General features: G+C 42.4%; 1 protein-coding gene and 2 long non-coding RNA genes across 9 annotated transcripts in view; 1 reads left to right on the top strand and 2 right to left on the bottom strand.

The window, feature by feature from the left end:
- Positions 1–408, bottom strand: part of ZMYM4 (zinc finger MYM-type containing 4) — a 60,905-nt gene extending 60,497 nt beyond the window's left edge. For all 7 annotated transcript variants that reach the window (XR_010594636.1, XM_065577026.1, XM_042854003.2 and 4 more), the window contains exon 1: positions 145–408. Coding sequence is in view for 2 of the 7 variants with exons in the window: in XM_005298394.4 (XP_005298451.2) it covers positions 145–186 (42 nt within the window). In the remaining 5 variants the exon portion in view is untranslated. The remainder of the gene's footprint in view (positions 1–144) is intronic.
- A 57-nt stretch (positions 409–465) lies between these two features.
- Positions 466–4,788, top strand: LOC122174062 (uncharacterized). The gene is made up of 3 exons (XR_006175362.2): positions 466–1,241; positions 3,885–4,017; positions 4,666–4,788. It is a non-coding gene; the product is annotated as an uncharacterized LOC122174062 (long non-coding RNA).
- Positions 4,768–8,799, bottom strand: LOC101950790 (uncharacterized). The gene is made up of 3 exons (XR_002888681.3): positions 8,432–8,799; positions 6,311–6,433; positions 4,768–4,908 (listed from the first exon to the last, which is right to left on the bottom strand). It is a non-coding gene; the product is annotated as an uncharacterized LOC101950790 (long non-coding RNA).
- Positions 8,800–18,889: the final 10,090 nt, after the last annotated feature.

Here is an 18,889-nt window from a genome sequence, read left to right as displayed (position 1 = left end):
CTGCCTGCAAGCGCGGCCCCCTCCTCTGCGGGCCGGCGCCCTCCCCTTCCCCAGGGCGCCTCCCACACACCCCCTCCCCCTGACCCCCACCTGACCCTTCCCCTTTGACCTCCCCAGCCTCCCCCGGGCCCCCCCTCCGCTCACCCTGGCACGAGCTCCGGGTCCCTCCTCCTTTGCCTCCGCCATGTTGGGCCCCCGCAGCCCTCACACCCCGGGGGGGGGGCTCTGCCGCTCGCCCCCTGGGGGAGGAGGTGACACGGAGCGGTGGGGGTCGGCCCCGAGCCCTGCTGCGGGGGAGGGGGCTCCGACCGGGCTCCCCGGGAGGGGGGGTGTCTAGGCTGCTCCCTCGGGGGGAGGAAGGGGGGGGCTGGTCGGACCCTCCAGGCCGCCAACCTCTTAAAGCTGCAACGACAAGCCCCAGCGCGGGGGGACTGAGTGCGCATGCGCACAGCGCATGCGCTGAGGCTCCGCTTCCCCCGCCCCCTCCCCGCGCATGCGCGCTTCCCCCCCCCTTGCTTCTTCAGGTCTAGGTTGGCCTCCTCTTAAAGGGCACCGCATCCATGTCTGGGCTGAGCTGGGAACACAGCCTGCAGCCTCAGTGGAGACCCCTGGTCTCTGCTTTAAAGGGAGGGGGGTGGGTTGGGTATCATATTAGGGGTTGCCTACACCAGGCAGCACTATCCGCCATGGCCTGTCTGCAGGGGGACCATGGCACCTCATGCCAAGGCGTCCCCGGGAGCCTTAGCACAGTGCCGCAGTGGCCTCCCCCATGCTCCAGTACCCCAACCTCACGCCTCACACCAGGGTGCCCCAGTACCCCCCTCACCCTCTGGCACTTCCGCCTCCCATTTTGCACCGTAGCACTCCCCACCTCACACCATAGCACCCCGGCCACGTCGCCACAGCGCTTCCTTGCACGATGACGCTCATACTTCACACTAGGGCACCCCCACCTTAGGCCTCACATCATGGCATCCAGGCCATGATACCAGTGTCCCTGCCTCTCCTGATACAGTGCCCCCATCACACACCACAACATCCCCACCTCATGCCATAGTGCCCTCCCCTCTTGTACCTGGGACCAATTGGCCTCAATGAAGACTGGCTGCATGTCACCACCCTCTGTTGGATTGCCTGATGCGGTAACGCAACTTTGTTCCAGTGACCAAGCTGTTCACAAGCCCCCATCGAAGTCATGCTTGAAGTCACCTCGTGGTATCATGACATTACTCTTGGAGGCAGTATGTATTTGTTTATTTAAAGGAAGCTGGCAGGTTAAAAATAATATATTCTTACAAGCAAATTTCCTCCCCTATGTTGCTCATGACATCTTGAGTTCATTAGCACTGAAAGGATGTTGTTTATCTTTCATCTCTGAGGCAATCTATTTTTATTATTAATATTTATATTACGACAGAGCCCCGAGGTGCATCTCTCCCATCCTGGGATTAGCACCCCATTGTTTCAGAGACAAAAACAGACACAGTCCCTACCCTGATGAGCTATTTATTGTTTGCACTTCACTTGCACTGGCCAGTGAAACTAGATTACTCAGTTTTGCTTTTGTTTATAGTCCCCAGGCTATGTCAGTCACTAATAATTAATAATATCATAGTCAGTTTCTAGTTAATTTCACTTTTTATCAGTGCAATACCTGGATTGCAAATATGTGGAGGATAATTTATTTGTTTTCATTGGAGTTTTTCTAATTTTGCAGAAAGATTTCTATTGGTCATAGGTTCTGCAAAGATCTGTTTCTACAGAAACTAATCCCTCAATCCTGCAAAGATTTGCACATTTAACTTTAAGCACATAAGAGGTCTCATTTTAAGTACATGAATAGTCTCACTGATTTTAAGTTAAACTTAGGCATGTGTATAAATCTTTGCAGGATCAGGGTTTAAATCTTTAAAGTTTTGTAATGGTGGTCATCACCTTGATACCTCCCACCGGTAACAGGATATGCCTTTCAAAAAAACATGAAGACTGTATGTCTTTCATCCTAGAGACTGTCATCAGTTTTTACCTGGTATAGTGTCAAACACATTGTCAGCACCCAAGGATAATAATTATGAACAACATAATCCCAGTTGTTTACTAGTTAAATAATCTAATTGTTAATTACAATTTTAACTAAATAGTGTATTCTTCATTTCCTATCCTAATCTCATGTGCACTATTGTTGAACAGCTGTTAAACAATAGCCACATTCTTTGCCATAGATAGCTGCATTTCAGTGGTGGTTGAAATGATCCCTGCATAAACTGTATCCTTCACTTCTTACCCTAAACTGTTGTGTCTTGTTGTGATTCATTATTAAAATGCTGTCAAGTCTCTCTCTAGAGGTGGCTGCATTCCAGTAGTGGTGAAATAATTCCTGTATCTAATAATCATTAATAATAAATTATTAATTATACTTTACTTTTCATCCTTAAGTGAATTAACTATTTAATAGTTAATATATCAGTTTCTTACATCTTAAAGTACTTTGGGATCCTTCACAATGAAAAGTGCTATATAATATAAACAATAAATTTGTTGTGAGACTTAATTAATATTTATAAAGTTCTTTTAAGATTCTTGGATGGATGGAAGTGCAAAGTATAAATATTTATTAGTGGCCCAAAACAATGGAGTAACAATATTGTCAAATCCTGAAATATGATAAAGTTGTGTTAAAAATTATTAATTAAAAAAATGTGAAGTTCTTTTTCTTTGACTTTTGGTTTCTGAGCCTGTAAGTTGCATTAGGATCACATCTTCAAACTTTGCTCCACAATCATGAGGGCTAGAGCTCCAAATGAAAGCTGAGATTTTTATGTAATCACATGACTCCAGGAGCTGGGGCTTTAAGAAATATCACCAGACTCTCAATGAAATCACAAGTGTTTGCAAAACTGATGTTGCACACTGTCATGTCTGGAACAATGTTGTAGAGTACTATGACACTTTTTATAAGTTGTTCAGCGCACAACAACAGGAACAATAAGCTTTTTCTTCTTGTGTTTTTCTCATCAAAGAAATAAACTGAGGAGCTGAGGAAATGTCAGCATAAGCCCCCAGATTTGACAGTATACTGAAAACACATACAAAACACTGAGTAATATTTTTTGTTAGCAATAGGCCCTGTCATTCAAATTGAATGTTACAAGACAATGTGCTGTTAACAAGTACGCCTGATAAAGGATTTTCTTGTATTGGTACGGTGTTACTGATAGTGAGGCTTATTATTTTGTGGAATAATCTCCCACTGGAAGTAGGGAAAATCATGTCACCTGAGACATTTAAAACTAGATCAGGCAGAGCCCTGGAGCATAGATTCTAAAGTACAGTCTTGCATTAGCCCCTGTTAGGAACGGAGTAGACGAACTGATGGGACAAATTTTCAAAGTTGCCACAACTTGGCTGAATCTTGCACCTAATATAAACGATGTTTGTATTACAATTGGTATATGAGACTGTGCGTCACTCTGTTCTTCCAAAAATACTGCAGGACATGTTGCTCAGCTATAGTAAAACTCTAGCTTTGCTTACACACAAATTTGCACTGGGTTAATTAAACCAGTGCCAACCCCCATGTGGACACTCTTATTTTGGTTTAAGAATGACTTAGATTCATGTAGCTTAGACTTGTTATTAATTGATTTAAGATAAACTGAAACAAGCCCTATTTCAACTGAAATAAGGGTTTCCACACAGCCTTTGGCACTGGTTTAACTAAATCCGTTTAAAATCACATCTTAAGTTAACCGTGTGCAGCAGCATATAGGTAAGATTGTTACCAGAGTAGAGTGAAAATCCTAAATTACATCAGTACATTTCTGTGGTCTTTCTCTCTTCTTATAATGAAGCATCACTCCATTAATAGTAATTTTTCTCTCCAGTGTGTTCAGATGCCACTCTGCGAAGTCCTCTGGAATACAGCATTTTCCACCTACCAGATAGATGCATTCCAAAGAGACTACCATCGCCCACTCCCCTGCTCTAGGGGCCTGATCAGCACACGGGAGTCTATAGGTATGTCTGTATTGCATTGTATGCTCAGATCTGTGACATCTGTGCTTGTGGACTCTGTATTTCCAAACACATGAGCCATCGGTGCTAGAACTAGGGGTGCTGGCTTGAAGTGGTTTCCATTATATACAGGGTTTGCAGTTTGGTTCAATGGCTCTTAGCACCCCCACTGTACAAATTGTTCCAGCACCACTGACCTGAGCATCCACACTCCATTGTAAACCTGGGTTTACAATTGCTGAATACAAGTCTCATAGCCATGGTAACCCATCGATACTGAAGTAGGCAGACTGTGTGACTCAGGTTTGTGGATTGAGCTGTATCCACACAGCAAAATGACGGGGCTTGGACTTCAGTCAAAGAAAGATTCAAGCTCTGACCCACCACAATAGCAGGATCCTAGAACCCGGGTACTGTGCGCTTGCTGACCCAAGTCAGACTGATTTTGTGTGTGGATGGAACGGGGGCTTAGGCTCAAATCTGAATCAGAGCCTGGACTTAGTGTGCTATGTAGACATACTCTGTGGGAGTTAAATAGGATTTGGATCAGGGCTAGGTGATAGAGGAGGGTTAAGAGAAGTGGACAATATCCCATGGCAAAAGGCTAAAATGACATTCACTGACTCCCACTCTTGGTGCATCTGTTTTTAGGGTGGATTAAAAGGAACTGGATTACTCTTCCCACAGCTGCTTCCCACTGGTAGCAACAACACACAAATGACCCCCTAAAATGCAAGGGGTGAAGAAAGCCCTTGCCATTGTTCCTGGGCTGAGAAGGCGGGAGCAATAACCAGGTAGGCTCTCTCCTGTTATAGCGAAACTCCACTTAACTGTGACTTTTCTGTGTGAAAATAAACACTCCACTTCAGGACTTAGATTATGTGGTGATGGACGCTATAGAAAGAAAAAAAATATAAACAGACAGGTAGATTAGACAGGTAGACAGACAGTTGTATACTGATTTATAGTTGATTTTAATTTACAGAAAGAAAAAAACCCCAAACCATAGCCTATGGCACACCTCCCTTTAAGAGCATTTGTCTTTAAATGATTGACATTTTTTTAAAAAGTGATTGTGAAACTCCAATCGTGTGCAGGCTGCAGTTCAATGAATTGAATGCATGATCATTCCACATACGCGCAGGCATGAATAGCTGAGTGTGGATCATCCAAATAAACCCCTCAGCATTGCACGTTCTTATCTACGCACTCCTTCCTCTATTTTAACTCAAGTCTATTCAAAGAATTGCAGCTGCAAATTCTTGGACCATTTAAAATTGTTAAATACAAATAAATAACAATAATAATGTTTTCAACCAAATTTGGAAGCAGATTCTGTAAGCATCTTTGTTTTATTTTGTGGGATTACCTGGAAGGAACATGGCTAGCATGGCTCTGGAGCACATTATACACAAGTTGGGAGCTCAGTTTTGAAACGTTGGGACCTTAATAGGACAATATATTAACAGCTCTAATTTAAAAAAATGGGAGTTTGGAATTAACAGAACTGTATGTCTCCTATAGAATAAAACATATATTGCTGTATTAGCAAAGAACCAGGCCAATTTTCAAGGGATGAGAAATAGGTCCGGGAGAAAAAATTTGGTCCAATAGTTTATTCAGTGAAAAAAGCAGCTTTGTGGCAAATTAAACTATTAATGAATTTGGTGAATAGTTTTGGTTGAATAAAAAATTGAATTTTTTAAAAAAGTCTAAATAGTTAGTTTTGACATTTTCACAAGGAAATGTTTTCACTTTTTGTCTGAAACAATGTTTCCTTTCTAAATTTAGCTACATTAAAAAAAAAACATTCAAAGTGTAAAAAAAAACCCCTGAAATGTAATGAATAAAACAAAAATTTCATTTCAGGTCAAAATACTTTTTTTTTTTCCTTCCAGATTTTTGGTTCAGCCACCAAACCAAAAACTCAATTATTCGCTCAGTTCCAGTGAGAACTCCTTTCCCACAAGTTTATAGAATAGAGACACTCTGATATGATGGTGATGAGCCTGAGACACAAGCCTAGACAAATTACATTAGACAGAAAAGTTGCTCAGCAAAGACCTTCCTTTAGTCACCTCCTGTTGGAGTGATCTGGAAAGCATGTTTTGAGTTTGGTCTCTTAGGGTCAGTGTTAATGAGGAGGGTTCAGCTCCATTTTACTTATTTATATCAAACAAGTTTTTTTCCCTATAGTTTTTAATAACAAAAATAATGACTTTGATTTTCCCTCTGATGGAAACCTCTGAGTGAGAGAGAATCCCCTTTAAAGAGATACGTCCTAAGCTGTACTCACTGTTGCTTGTCCTCGCACTGCGGTGCTCTTTATATTCCCGACATCTGCCCCGGGAAGTTTGGAAACACCTGGACTAGCATTCTCATCCGCAAGCGCAGGATCCACCTCTGCATTCGTGGATGGCTGGGAAGTGCAATATGGAAATGTTACGTTGGAGTCTTGCCTGCAATAGGAATAATTCCTAAACCGTTTTTGTCATGTGGCTTGTCACAATGAACATACACCCTTACCACACAAAAATGCTTCCTATTGGAGCTCAGACTTCTACTCTCTGCTGCCAGCCCTGCAGTTGCTCGTATTCTCAGTTTGGGGACAGCTTTCTTCTTCAGAGGGTTTCTTTTGTATCCACAGTGTCATGCCATGTCCACCATCATTGAGAAATCACATTCATCAAAGGGATCTTCACAGAGCATGCTATTTTTGCTTGGCTTTCAGCTCATTTCCCTTCTGCAAGCCTCAGTCCATGCTGCTCTCATTTTCCCCTTGGAAGGGAAGTGGTAAAAGAATTTGCCACTACTCTGCCCATTAGTACAAAAGGGAAACACACAATACACCATCCTGACCAGGTATTTGGTTTGCTTTCCAAACCAACTTGCCGGACAGCTCAGCTGTGCAATCTCTTTCCTTCTCTTCAAGTCTGCCACCCTGCGCAAGGCCTTCTTTTTATTCACAGCACTGCATTTCCCCTACCTTTACTCCTCCCACTACCAGCCAGCAGCCAGTTTACTCGATCCATTCATGCCATAGTGTCCAATTGTTTCTATAACCACCATCACTCCACAGTCCAGCAGGGAACTCTTGGGGTAGGAAACGTGGGGGTTAGCCTGGGACTGTTTTGTCTCCTTTCAGGCAACACAATGGGTTGTGGGATTGGCATTCCTGGCTCCCCCTCTCCTTTCAGCATAGCAGTAGGGGCGGGAGTGGGTGAATGTTAGGGAAAATCTGTAACTATTAGTGGGGATGCAAATGGGAGTGTGGGGAGGAGCTAAGGTTTGCTCTGCCAGTGAGAGGGAGATGAATGAAGTACCGGGTCTACATTAGAAAAGATGTGCTGGTTTAGCTATACCAGCCTGGCTATACAGGCAAACCCACCTAGTGTACACACAGTTGATACCAGCAAAAGAGTGCTTTTGACAGTCTAGCTTATACTAGTTCAGCAAGCGAAATAAGCTATGCCAGCCAAAGCACTTTTATGCCAGTATAACTGTGTCTGCACTAGGACTTTAGCTGGTATAGAAATGTCACCAAAATACTATATCCCTAATGGCTATTACTATATCGCTAACGTTTCTAGTGAAGACCGGACCTAAGAGGATTGCTGGGCAGGCACACCTGGCAGGGGAAAGCACCTATTCACAGTCATTTCACCCGGGGATGGTGCCAGCAAGGTACTGTGGGGTCTCAGGACTGGATCACTTGAGAGGAGGGGATGGCAATGCCCAGAGGCTGGGCCTTCCTGCCTGTGGCAGGATGTGGGGAGAGGACAGTGTTCACGGGCTCTGAGGAGGATGGCAGCAGGGAAAGGAGAACTAAGATTGAATCAGGGCTCGCTCCCTAGGCAGAAGCTCGTGGGATCTAGCAGCTGAAGTTTAGACTGCCTGTGGATCTTGTAGCTTTTGCTCCTGTCTAGCTCCACCAGAGTAGCTGCGGTGGCAGCTCTAGTGTAGACAAGGTGCTGGCAGTCTCTGTGGGTGGGGCTGCATCACTGTTAGCAATGGAGAGCAATAGTTCAGAAAAAAACCTAGTGTAGACACAACATTTGTGCCGTGGCAGCCCAGGAGGGAAAGGAGGAAATTAAATGCAGGGAGCAGCCTAAGTTTGTTTTTCTTTTACACAGTTACCATTGTTTTATCTCAGAACCCTCCCAGCACAGGGCACCATTGGTGGGGAGAAGGAAGCTGGCAGACTGCGGGGACAGCAGGAGTTCAGATTACAGTGCGGTGATTTGCATTTCCATGGCACTAGTGATGTCACGGGCCTACACTAAGCAAGGTCTCCTGAGGCTCTGAAGACAAAGGGGAGCGACAAGAAGCATGGAAAGGAAACAACATAGACTTAAAGGACAGAAGCCAAGTTTTTAAAAAAGAAATGAATTCAGCAGGCGCTCAGTCATATACTCACTAACACAGGAGTGATGGCAGGGTCATAATTTTTTTCTTTGCAGTTCACTTTTAAACTCCCCAGGCACAAACGCCTTCCAGACTTGCAGGGCTGGATTTGTCACTGAGATAACATCCCCTTCCCCCAACCTTCCACTGATTAGCGAAGGAGCCCGCCTTGCAAAAAAAAAAAAGGCAGCTGCTACACTCTCCCTGCTAGAGAGATGCCCAGGAAGTGTCTGATGGTAGGTGGATCGAAAGGAGGAAGCGGAACTCAAAAGGGAATATTCTAGTTTTCCCTCCACAAACAGATGCCCTTCTGCTGCTGCATTTTAGTCAATAAGGTCTTGTGACAGGGACTTTCTGTAGAGATGCTGGCCCAGGATGGGCTATTCACTTCTAGATCTGTGATGGATTTGATTTGCTTGTGCCACACTACCCCCAAAACACTGCAGGAACTAGAGGGTGGACTTATGCGAATAACTAGGGAAGAAAAGCAACCATATTTTCATCAATCATCCAATAACATTTTTTTGCTGTGGGAATGATCAGGTGTCAATCATCAGATGAATTGTTCTATGGATGGACCCGACAACCGGAATTTGACCCAGAATTTAAAATCAGTATGAGCATGCTTTTATAAAACCTAAAACCAGTGGAATCCTTCCACTGTTTTTTTTAATTCCAAAGAAAACAGCTGTTTTATGAAATATGCCAACATTCAGTGTTTGCAACCCAAACATGGCAGTGTTAAGATCCCGAAAGGGAAACTGACTGTAAGTACAAATTAGAGAAACTGATTTCAATGATTTTCATTGTCCAGCCAGAGAAAAATGCAAAAAACTAAACAAGGAGAATATAAACAGTGAGAAGTACAATGGGTTTTTAAAAAATCACAGTCGGTAACTTTAAAAAATTAACTAGTTTGTTTACATAACAAAAATTTTAGTTGTCGGTGGCCAAAATGTGCAAATTTGGGTGTCTATAGTTAGGCACCTAAATCCATGTTTAAAACACCGGAGGCTAGTCCAGGCTAATGGTTATGCAGGTCTATAAAATCATGAATGGTGTGGAGAAAATGAATAAGGGAATGTTATTTACCCCTCCACTTAACACAAGAACCAGGGATCACCCAATGAAATTAATAGGCAGCAGGTTTAAAACAAACTAAAGGAAGTAGTTCTGCATACAACGCACCATCAGCCTGTGGAACTAATTGCCAGTGGAAGTTGTGAAGGCCAGAATTATAACTGGGTTCAAAAAAGAATTAGATAAGTTCCTGGAGCATAGGTCCATCAATAGCTATTAGCCAAGGGGGTCAGGGACACAACCCCATGCTCAGATGTTCCTAAGCCTCTGACTGCCAGGAGCTGGGACTGGATAACAGGGATGGATCACTCAGTGATTGCCCTGTTCCTTCCATTCCTTCTAAAACATCTAGCATTGGCCACTATTGGAAAACAGGATACTGGGCTGGATGAACCATTGATCTCACCCAGTGTGCCTGGCCATTCTTATGTTCTTGTGTTAACCTTTCTTGGTCCACACACCCATTTCCCCCTCCCTCCCCCCGGACAACAAATCATCCCATGACTCACCCATTCTTCCACTAATTTGCAGCTTGTTTTTTACATTAGAAATTCAGGTCTCATCTACCTTGGAAAACTCTGTGGCAGGGATGTCAAACTCATTTGGAGGAGAGGGCCAGATTCCATATTTAATTATGGTCCATGGGTCAGGATGTATATTGAAGACTTCATATCCTCTCAATACAAGCAGGTCTCCCATTGATGTCCGAGGGAGGTCTGAATAGAGAACAAGAGAACACAGCCTTCATGCACTAACTCAACCTTTATTAAGTATTAGAGGGGTAGCCGTGTTAGTCTGTCCACAGAAACAATGAGGAGTCCGATGGCACCTTAAAGACTAACAGATTTATTTGGGCATAAGCTTTTGTGATAAAAACCCCACTTCTTTAGAAGTCAAATTTTATTATTTATGATTCAGTATATTATTGTCACACTCAGACCTTGTCTGCACTAGAAAGGGTTTGCAAACGCTCCTAGTGGAGACACAGCTTTTGTCGGAATAGCTTATACTAGTTCCCTGAACAAAATAAACTATACCAGCAAAAGGACTTTTTTGCCAGGGTAACCATGTCTACATTAGGGTACGATTTTTTCACACTGCTAAGCAACATGGCTATGCCGTGAAAACTTTAACGTGTATGTCAGGTCTGAGTGAGAAAGTCTGCTCCTCATTAGGCCACTGCTATTTCCGCCCTTCGCTTCCCTTCCTTTCACTGTTTCTCCCTCTTTTCTGCCTTTGTGCATCTCCTGTTTTTTTCCCTCAGCTTTTTCCCTGCAGCCATTCCCAATCCCCACCCCTCAGAGGTTTTATTCCCACCCCGTCCCCCATTCCATCTGGTAAACTGATCAGCAATGGAATAGTTAATATTGACATTGATAGATCTTCATTGGGCTTTCCAGGTGAGGCTCCAATGAGATTAATAGGATACCGGAGAGTTCATCTCTCTGATTCATTGTGTCAGGCTGCTTGCAGGCTCAGGCAGATATCACGGCATCAGGTCAGGGTATCTCTGCAGTCATGAGAAGGGTGCAATGTTGTTGTAGCTGTGTCAGTCCCAGGATATTAGAGAGAGAAGGTGGGTGAGGTAATGTCTTTTATTGGATCAACTTCTGTTGGTGAAAGAGACAAGCTTTCGAGCTTGCACCAAACTCTTCTTCAAGTCTGGGAAAAGTGGAAGCTTACATTTTTTTAAATGAAACTTGATTTTGCACAATCTGAGTATGTCTTGAGGGCCACAAAAATACATCATGCAGGCCAGATCCAGCCCCCGGGCTGTCTGTTTGATAGCCCAGTTATGGTGACTGGAATTATGACATCTAAATATACAAGACTGACAGCAGGCGATTGAGAGGGGAAAAGATTTTACTCAAGGCTTATCTATATGGGGAAATTTACCAGCAGAACTATACTAGGATAGTGATAGCACTGTAGTTATACCTGTATAATTCCCAAAATGGGCACCCTTAGGGCATGTCTTCACTAGCAACATTAACGTGGCTGTGTAATCGCGGCACCTCCACGAGGGGTATAGCTACCACTGCTGGGAACCTGGCTCCCGGTGCTGGTGCACTGTCTACACTGCCACTTTACAGTGCTTATGGGGGTGTTTTTTCACACCCCTGAGTGAGAAAGTTGCAGCGCTGTAAAGTGGCAGTGTAAACAAGGTCTTAGTCCAGAATAGATTTGTCCACATGGGGAGTTATACAGTATAGCTATAGAGGTATAATTATACCAGTATAGTTCTGCCGGTAAATTTCCCCACGTACACAAAGTCCTTGGACTGTTTTAAAAATCTGCTGTTTGTTTTTGTTAACACTTACTGAAGTCCAGTGATTAGTGAACAATTGAGAGAAAGGATGTCTTTGTTAAGGATCCAACCCTCTTTCCTTCAGTTAAGGTGTGAGCCCACAGTACACATCTCTGACCCCAGCTTCCCCTTCCACAAGAAAGACTGATAGCAAAACCAGGGAAGATCAGATTGATATTCAATTCCTGATACTTCTAACATAAATAACAAGTGTGCAGTGTGTGTTTGAAATATAAGAATTGCTGTACTGTATCAGACCCGAGGTCCATTTAGCCCAGCATCCTATCTTTGACAGTGGCCAGCTTCAGAGGCTTCAGAGGAAGTGTAAGAACAGCGCAGTAGAAGATGTAGGATAATCTGCTCCCCCCATTATTCTCATCCTGATCTGCAAGAGTTAGAGATCAGCTTAAGGCCTGAAGCATGAGGTTTAATATCCCTTTCAAATTGTTATCACCATTGGTTATGATAACTCCAGACATTCTTGTTATCTATACAGATGTCCAATCCCTTTTTGAATCTTGCTAAATTCTTGGCCACAACAACTTCCAGTGGCAATATATTCCACAGTCTAATAAAGTGTTGTATGAAAAAATATTTCCTTTTATCTGTTTTGAATTTGCCACTTTTTAATTTCAGTATATACAAAACAACCTTTCAGGCCCTCTTATACATCAAAAAGAAGCAAAAAGAGGGCATACGCCCAATTTTAAAAATACTCCTTTGCAGGTCTCCTTCAATGGACCCTATGTCCATTGAAGAGCACCTGAAAATTGGGAACAGCATTATCCAAAGGTGCCTTGGGACAGTACTGTTTCTTAAAAATCTGTGATGTGTACTTTCTTGGGTTTGTAATTCTCTAGTCTTGTGTGTGTTTTTTATGTTCCATCATTTCATGCAAAGTTTATATTTTGGAAATATTTTTTTTAAATTGAAAGAGAAAATAAATCACTTGTCCTGTAAGATTCTCAGAAAGATGAGGCAGTGTGGTATAGAGGGTAGGGCGAGAGATGAGCCTGCACATCCCTGCTGTCCAACGAACCCCTTTGGACAGGCTGACATTGACTTAAGCAGTAGGTCAGGGCTGCTGGAGCTTCTGCATGGTTGATATATCTGTTTCCCCATCAGCCCTTGACTTGCTCAGTAGGAATGTCATTATTTTTGATAGCTACTTTTACACTTGTATAGCTTATTTCTTTTTAGTGACAAGATTTGAAGTTCTCCTAGCAGAAGAAATGGAAAGAGCATTAACTGCAGAATAACGATATAGTTTATATTTCTAAAGCACATTATGTCATGGTGGCGCTCAAAAAAATTTACAAATTGATGGCCCACTCATGAGTGCTTCCTACAAGATGTGGAGCACTCTTAATACCAGTTGCCTTGACTGGAAGATGAGGGCACTTCCACCCTCCCAGGAGGCACACTCATCATGCTGGAGTGTGTCTTTAACAAACAGTCACAAGAATCATTCCATCCATCAGTAAAATGCAGCCACCTCTGGTGAAGAATGCACACAGCTGGAAGGAAGGATAATTTATTTATTTATTGTAACAGCTAGGCACTCCAGTCATGAGCCAGACCTCATTGTGCTACGCGCTGTGCAAATACAGAACCAGACAGTCCGTGCCCCAAAGAGCTTACAAGTTAAGTATAAGGCAAGAGACAACACATGAATACAGACAGACCAAAGAGGAAACAATGAGACAGTGAGTACAAGGAAGCAATAAGACAATACTTGTCAGGATGATAGGCAAGGATGGTCAAGCGGTTAGGCTGTTAGACTAGTGCTTGCGGGAGCTGGGTGCAATTTGCTGCTCTGCTACAGACTTCCTGTGTGACCTTGGGCAAGTTATTTAGTCTCTCTGTGCCTCAGTTCCCCATCTGTAAAATAGGAATAACAGTACTTTCGCCTCCCAGGGATGTTGTGAGGATGAATACGTTAAAGGAAGAAAGGTACTCGGATGCTGTGATAATGGGGGCCAAAATAAGGACAGTAGATAAATAGGTCTACCCATGAACCTCTGGTTATAAAAGCAGGAAATAATTCTCGCTTCTTTGTGGCTGGGGTTCATTCCCTTTTAGTCCCAATATATCTCCCACTCCCCCCAACCTCACAAGCTAAGCCCCAATTCTACAAACACTTAATCCCATAGTCTCAGTGAAGCCAATGAGCAAGTATAGTTATGCCGGTGTTTAAACGTCTATAGGATCAGCTCTTAGGGCTGGGTTCTCTGATCCACTAAGCAGCTCAGAGTAAGTGTAAACCAGCCAGAGAGTCCCCCTGTGGACTCCAAGACTAATTGCACTGCCCAGCCCACCATGAGAGAAGGAAGATGGTGGGGAGGGAAAAGGAGGGAGCATGGCAGAGCAAGATTCTCTTCTGCCCAGTTCCTCACTGGTGTAATGTCCCTAAGTTAAAGCTGTCCCACTGCATCTTTAAACTACACAAGCCCAATTTTTCCTCCTTTGTAAATCACTTTTATGGCAGCTTTGAATTTTCACTATGGATCTGAATCTGCTGCCACTGACAGCAGCAGCAAATCTATCAGTGACTTCAGTGGGAGCAGGATTGTATCCAGAGAAATTAAACACAGGAAAGTACTTAACTCACCTTGTCCCTCCCCTGCCCAGTGTCCAACAGAATGTACAGTCCCTGTAATGGCAATACTCATACAACAGTTTCCCTTGTAAATCTAAGATTTTCTTTCCTTTTTTCCTAGGATGTGGGGCCTGATTCTGATCTCCTTTACCTCAGTGTAAATCAGAACTAACTCACAGCAAAACCAGTGTCAGTGAGTGGAGAATTAGGCCCCCGATCTATGTCTTTGCCTTACTGTCACTGCAGTCACCTAATCAGCCTTTCTGGTTAACAACTGACCTGCCGGCATGTTTGTTATGGTGCACAGGAAATACCACTGGAGAGCAGAGTTAATCAGTGCTCAAGCCAGGAATTAAAACTGTAGCAGAGGGGAAGGAGGACCAGGAGGACTCCTATTCTCAAGTGACCTAGGAAAGTTGCTCAATTGATCGGAAGGGCCTCTAGAGCAGTAATTAGGCACTGCTGTCTCTTATCTCTATGTACTGTATGTTGCTGTATGGGTGTTTTTCACCCTCATTCATTCTTTTTATTTAATAAAAGGGTCAATTTGGTGTTCATAAACTGGGCTTGAGCCCTGGCATAATATGGATAAACGTGCAAGCTTCCCCATGTACACCCCTGACCTGCAGCTCCCCTGCTATTCCAGACATGCCCCCCTGCACTAGTACTCCCACTGTGCACTTCAGTTCCGATCAACAGTGCCATCTGGGCATCACATCGCCAGTTCACTTCACCGCAGCAAGTGCAAGCTTCTTGTCCTCACCTTCCAGGTTCTTCATAGTCGGGTGTCCCCATTGGTCCACTCTAGTCTCTTGTGGCTTGATTTTCAGAGGTGCTGAGCATGCACAGCTTCCCTTGACTTCAGTCGGAGTTGTGGATGTAGCACTGGACCATTCTGCACTGTAGGTCAGCCTGGTATTGGTAATGCCCAAGCATAGGATTGTTAACCTATGGGTGTGCATACACTAGCTCCTCTCAATATGCCATTGATTATTTAGTTATTATGACATATTTGTCTTTGGCATATTTGTCTGGAAAATGTCTCACCGTTTTCTTCTTGTTTGTTTTTGTGTTTCAGCAGCACACTCCCTATTGTGAATAATTACAAAATCGGGCACTGTCAAGAGAGGTTATTTTGTAAAAATTCCCAACTGCTTAGCCAATGTGTCTTTGATTTCAGACCCGTCAAAAATGCTCACAATGCACTTATAATGTCATGAGACATTTGGTCGTATCCTGCTCTCTGTTAGATCTGCGCAAATCCAAAGTTACTCCATAGACTTCAATTAAGTTAGTCTAGATTTATATAGGTCTAACTGAGAGCAGAATTAACTCCATGGAAAATCATGGCTCTAGGTCTCAGTCATGGTAATTGGCTGTAATGTGGTAATTGGCTCATGAATTCTTGAGACTGGAATGGAATTAATCTGTGTCACAGGTCACTTGTGCTATGCACTATGGCCCCAGTTCTGTCAAGATTTACAAACATGCTTAACTTTAAGCACATGTGTAAGTTTTTGAAGGCTTGTGGCCTATGTCATGTATATGAGGAAGTGGGGGAAGGTGCAGGGAGAAAGCAGGGGTTTCTTCCTGACCTAGATGTCAACCTTCTTATGTGCTGAAGCATGAGGACTGAGAGCTTTATAATAGTCATCCATGCTTCTGTCACTGCAGATGCTGTTCTTATTCATATAAGTGTTTAACCATTTTATTTAGTCTTTCTAAGATTATACAAATTATTACCAGAAGAAAATTGTTAAATATATAGAAGAAACATAATGTGTCAAATTAATTCCTAGTAACTCCAGTGAATTTAGTAGAGTTACACAAGGGATAAATTTGGACCATTGCACTTACACACAATATTTCTGTTCCTCCTCAAATGCATGAGCACTTTCCTAAGAACTATTCTCTGCAAAGATTTCCTGACAAGTCTTTGCATACAAATAGTTGGCCACTTCTTCAATTTGGCTTGTTCTCTGCACTTCCCGTGCAGAGATAAATGGTAATTGGGATAAAATACAATATGCCTTTACAAAAGGTAAATCATGTCAGACCTATCTGATCTCTTTCTTTGAGAAGATAACTGAATTTTTAAATAAAAGAAATGTAGTAGCTCTAATCTACCTGGATTTTAGTAAGGCATTTGATACAGTTCCACATGGGAAATTAGTAGTTAAATTGGAGAAGATGGGGATTAATATGAGAATTGAAAGGAACTGGCTAAAGGGGAGACTACAGTGAGTCATGCTAAAAGGTGAATTGTCAGGCTGGAGGGAAGTTACTTGTGGAGCTCCTTAGGGATCAATTTTAGGACCAATCTTATTTAACGTTTTCATTCATGACGTTGGCACAAAAAGTGGGAGTGTGCTAATAAAATTTGCAGTTGACACAAAGTTGGGAGGTATTGCCAATACAAAGTAGGAGCAGAATATCGTAAAAGAAGATCTGGAGGACCTTGAAACTGGAATGAAATGGGATAAAATTTAATAGTGCAAAGTCATACGTAAGTGATAATTCCCTGAAAACTCCATGAGGCAAACAGCATAGAGTTTTCAATCTCTTCTGCACCCTTCCTGTGGATAGTCCTTTGAGGTGGGATAATCTGGCCACATTTATTTCTTGTTGGTGACATTTTAAAAAGCAGTTTATTATCTCCGCTATTTTCAAATCACTAATTTAATCCCCTTCCTCATTTATTTATTAATGTACTTTCTTTCTCCCTATATGCCATGTTCCTCTATATTTGTAAAAGCCCTCTTAGCCCATTCGATAGCATTAGCTTATTTTGCTGTTTTTCTATATTCCTTGAATACCTTAACTGATTTTGAGAATTCTTGTTTGGTTGCCTCCTCCTTTTCTATTTCCAGTTCATATGGATATTGACCTCAGAACACCTTGGGAAGCCGTATGGACTGATTCTTATTCCTTGTATTCTTTTCAGAGAAACTGTAGTTGTAGTGCCTCATTTATAGTGTCTTTTAGGATTCCCTAGCATTTTTTCACACACGTGGATTTTAATAATTCCTCTCTCTGCACCTTACTCACCAGATTTAATAATTGCCTAAAATGAGTTTTCTTGAAGTTTAATGCCTTGTACTACAGCGTTCTATGAATTCCTTCTTTACTATGCTCAATACAAATACTGCGTGTGTGGTCACTGGTCCAACCTTCCCAATTATTCTCGTATTCCCAGGAAGTTCCTCCCGATAGAGCTAGGTTGAAGTCTTCCCTAGTTGGAATCCCTGCTTTATGGAGTTATAAAATTGTTTTTTATGCAACTCAAGGATGTCCTTGATATTGCCTATTTAGCTGTCTTTGTTAGTCACAAGATATCTTGTTTACATCCCACATGAACACAGCATCCTGACACTAAAAATACATTGAGTGTTGGTCCCAAGAATTGCCCCTTGTTTCCATGCTCCTCTTGTCCTGTAGGCTTGTAGCCAATGATCATAGTTGTTACTTTGTATCTAATCCAAAGAATGTTGTCAAATTGAAGCTCCCTAAACTAAAAATAGTTTTCACTTAAGACACAGCAAAGGCTGAAATTGACTATATATTGAATATTCTCTGTTTTCACTGCCTACTGAATGGAAATAGTCCAGTGTGAGGGAGAAAATGACAATTATTTGTATTTTGGTTAGACTGAGTTTAAAAAACGCTTTCTCCTGTCATACAACCACTGAGACACCTAGCGGTGGAAATGTTTACTGCTCTTGGCAATTGGAACTCACATTTCAGGAGAGCATCCATTTTAAAACATCGTTTTGGGTTCCATCCTGCTGGAATTAAGTCGATTGAAGTATCATGCCTGTTATGTATATAATGTTTTGAAAAATAATTAGAGCTGTAAGAAATCTCTCTTAAAAAAAACCAGAAGTCATAGTGGAATCCATGAAACTTTGTTTCATGTACAAATTCCATGCTCTGCCTTGGATCATCCAAAGGGTTAACAAACAATTTCAACAAACCTGGGTCTGCTTTAGAATTTCACACCAAAACCACATGAATGTTTTAGTTTCGGTGTGAGATCAAGCAAAACTTTTGGTTTTGATTGAGTTTTGCTTTGAGTTTTGGGTCTCCTAATATTCAACCTAATATTGAATGTGAAACGGAGGGGAGAGGGAGAGAAATTGCAAATCCTCATGGATTGAAACACTCAAAACTAAAACTATAGAATACCTCTAATAATAGCAAACTAAATGAGTCCATGATGTAACTTCATTGCATTAATGGTGCTATCCACCTTGGCCTACTGTCTATATTGATCTGCAGAATGTTGTGACAGCAGTATTATGGAGTAGTGATCTGTGTAGTAACTCTCTAGTGGGGCTCCCCTGTTACTATTTTTGGGTCCCAAATCTGCTTTTTCCACCAGCTAGTTGACATGGGTTTTTACCGTACACCCATCTTGGGGCTGGTACTAAAATCTAGCAGTTGGATAAAATGGATAAAAGCTCAAGGTCACAGCTTAAATGTAA

Source organism: Chrysemys picta, chromosome 23, assembly GCF_011386835.1.
Source record: "Chrysemys picta bellii isolate R12L10 chromosome 23, ASM1138683v2, whole genome shotgun sequence".
NCBI classification, from domain to species: domain Eukaryota; kingdom Metazoa; phylum Chordata; order Testudines; family Emydidae; genus Chrysemys; species Chrysemys picta.
Note: the sequence above shows the minus strand (reverse complement) of the source record. Positions and strands in the feature narration are given on the sequence as shown.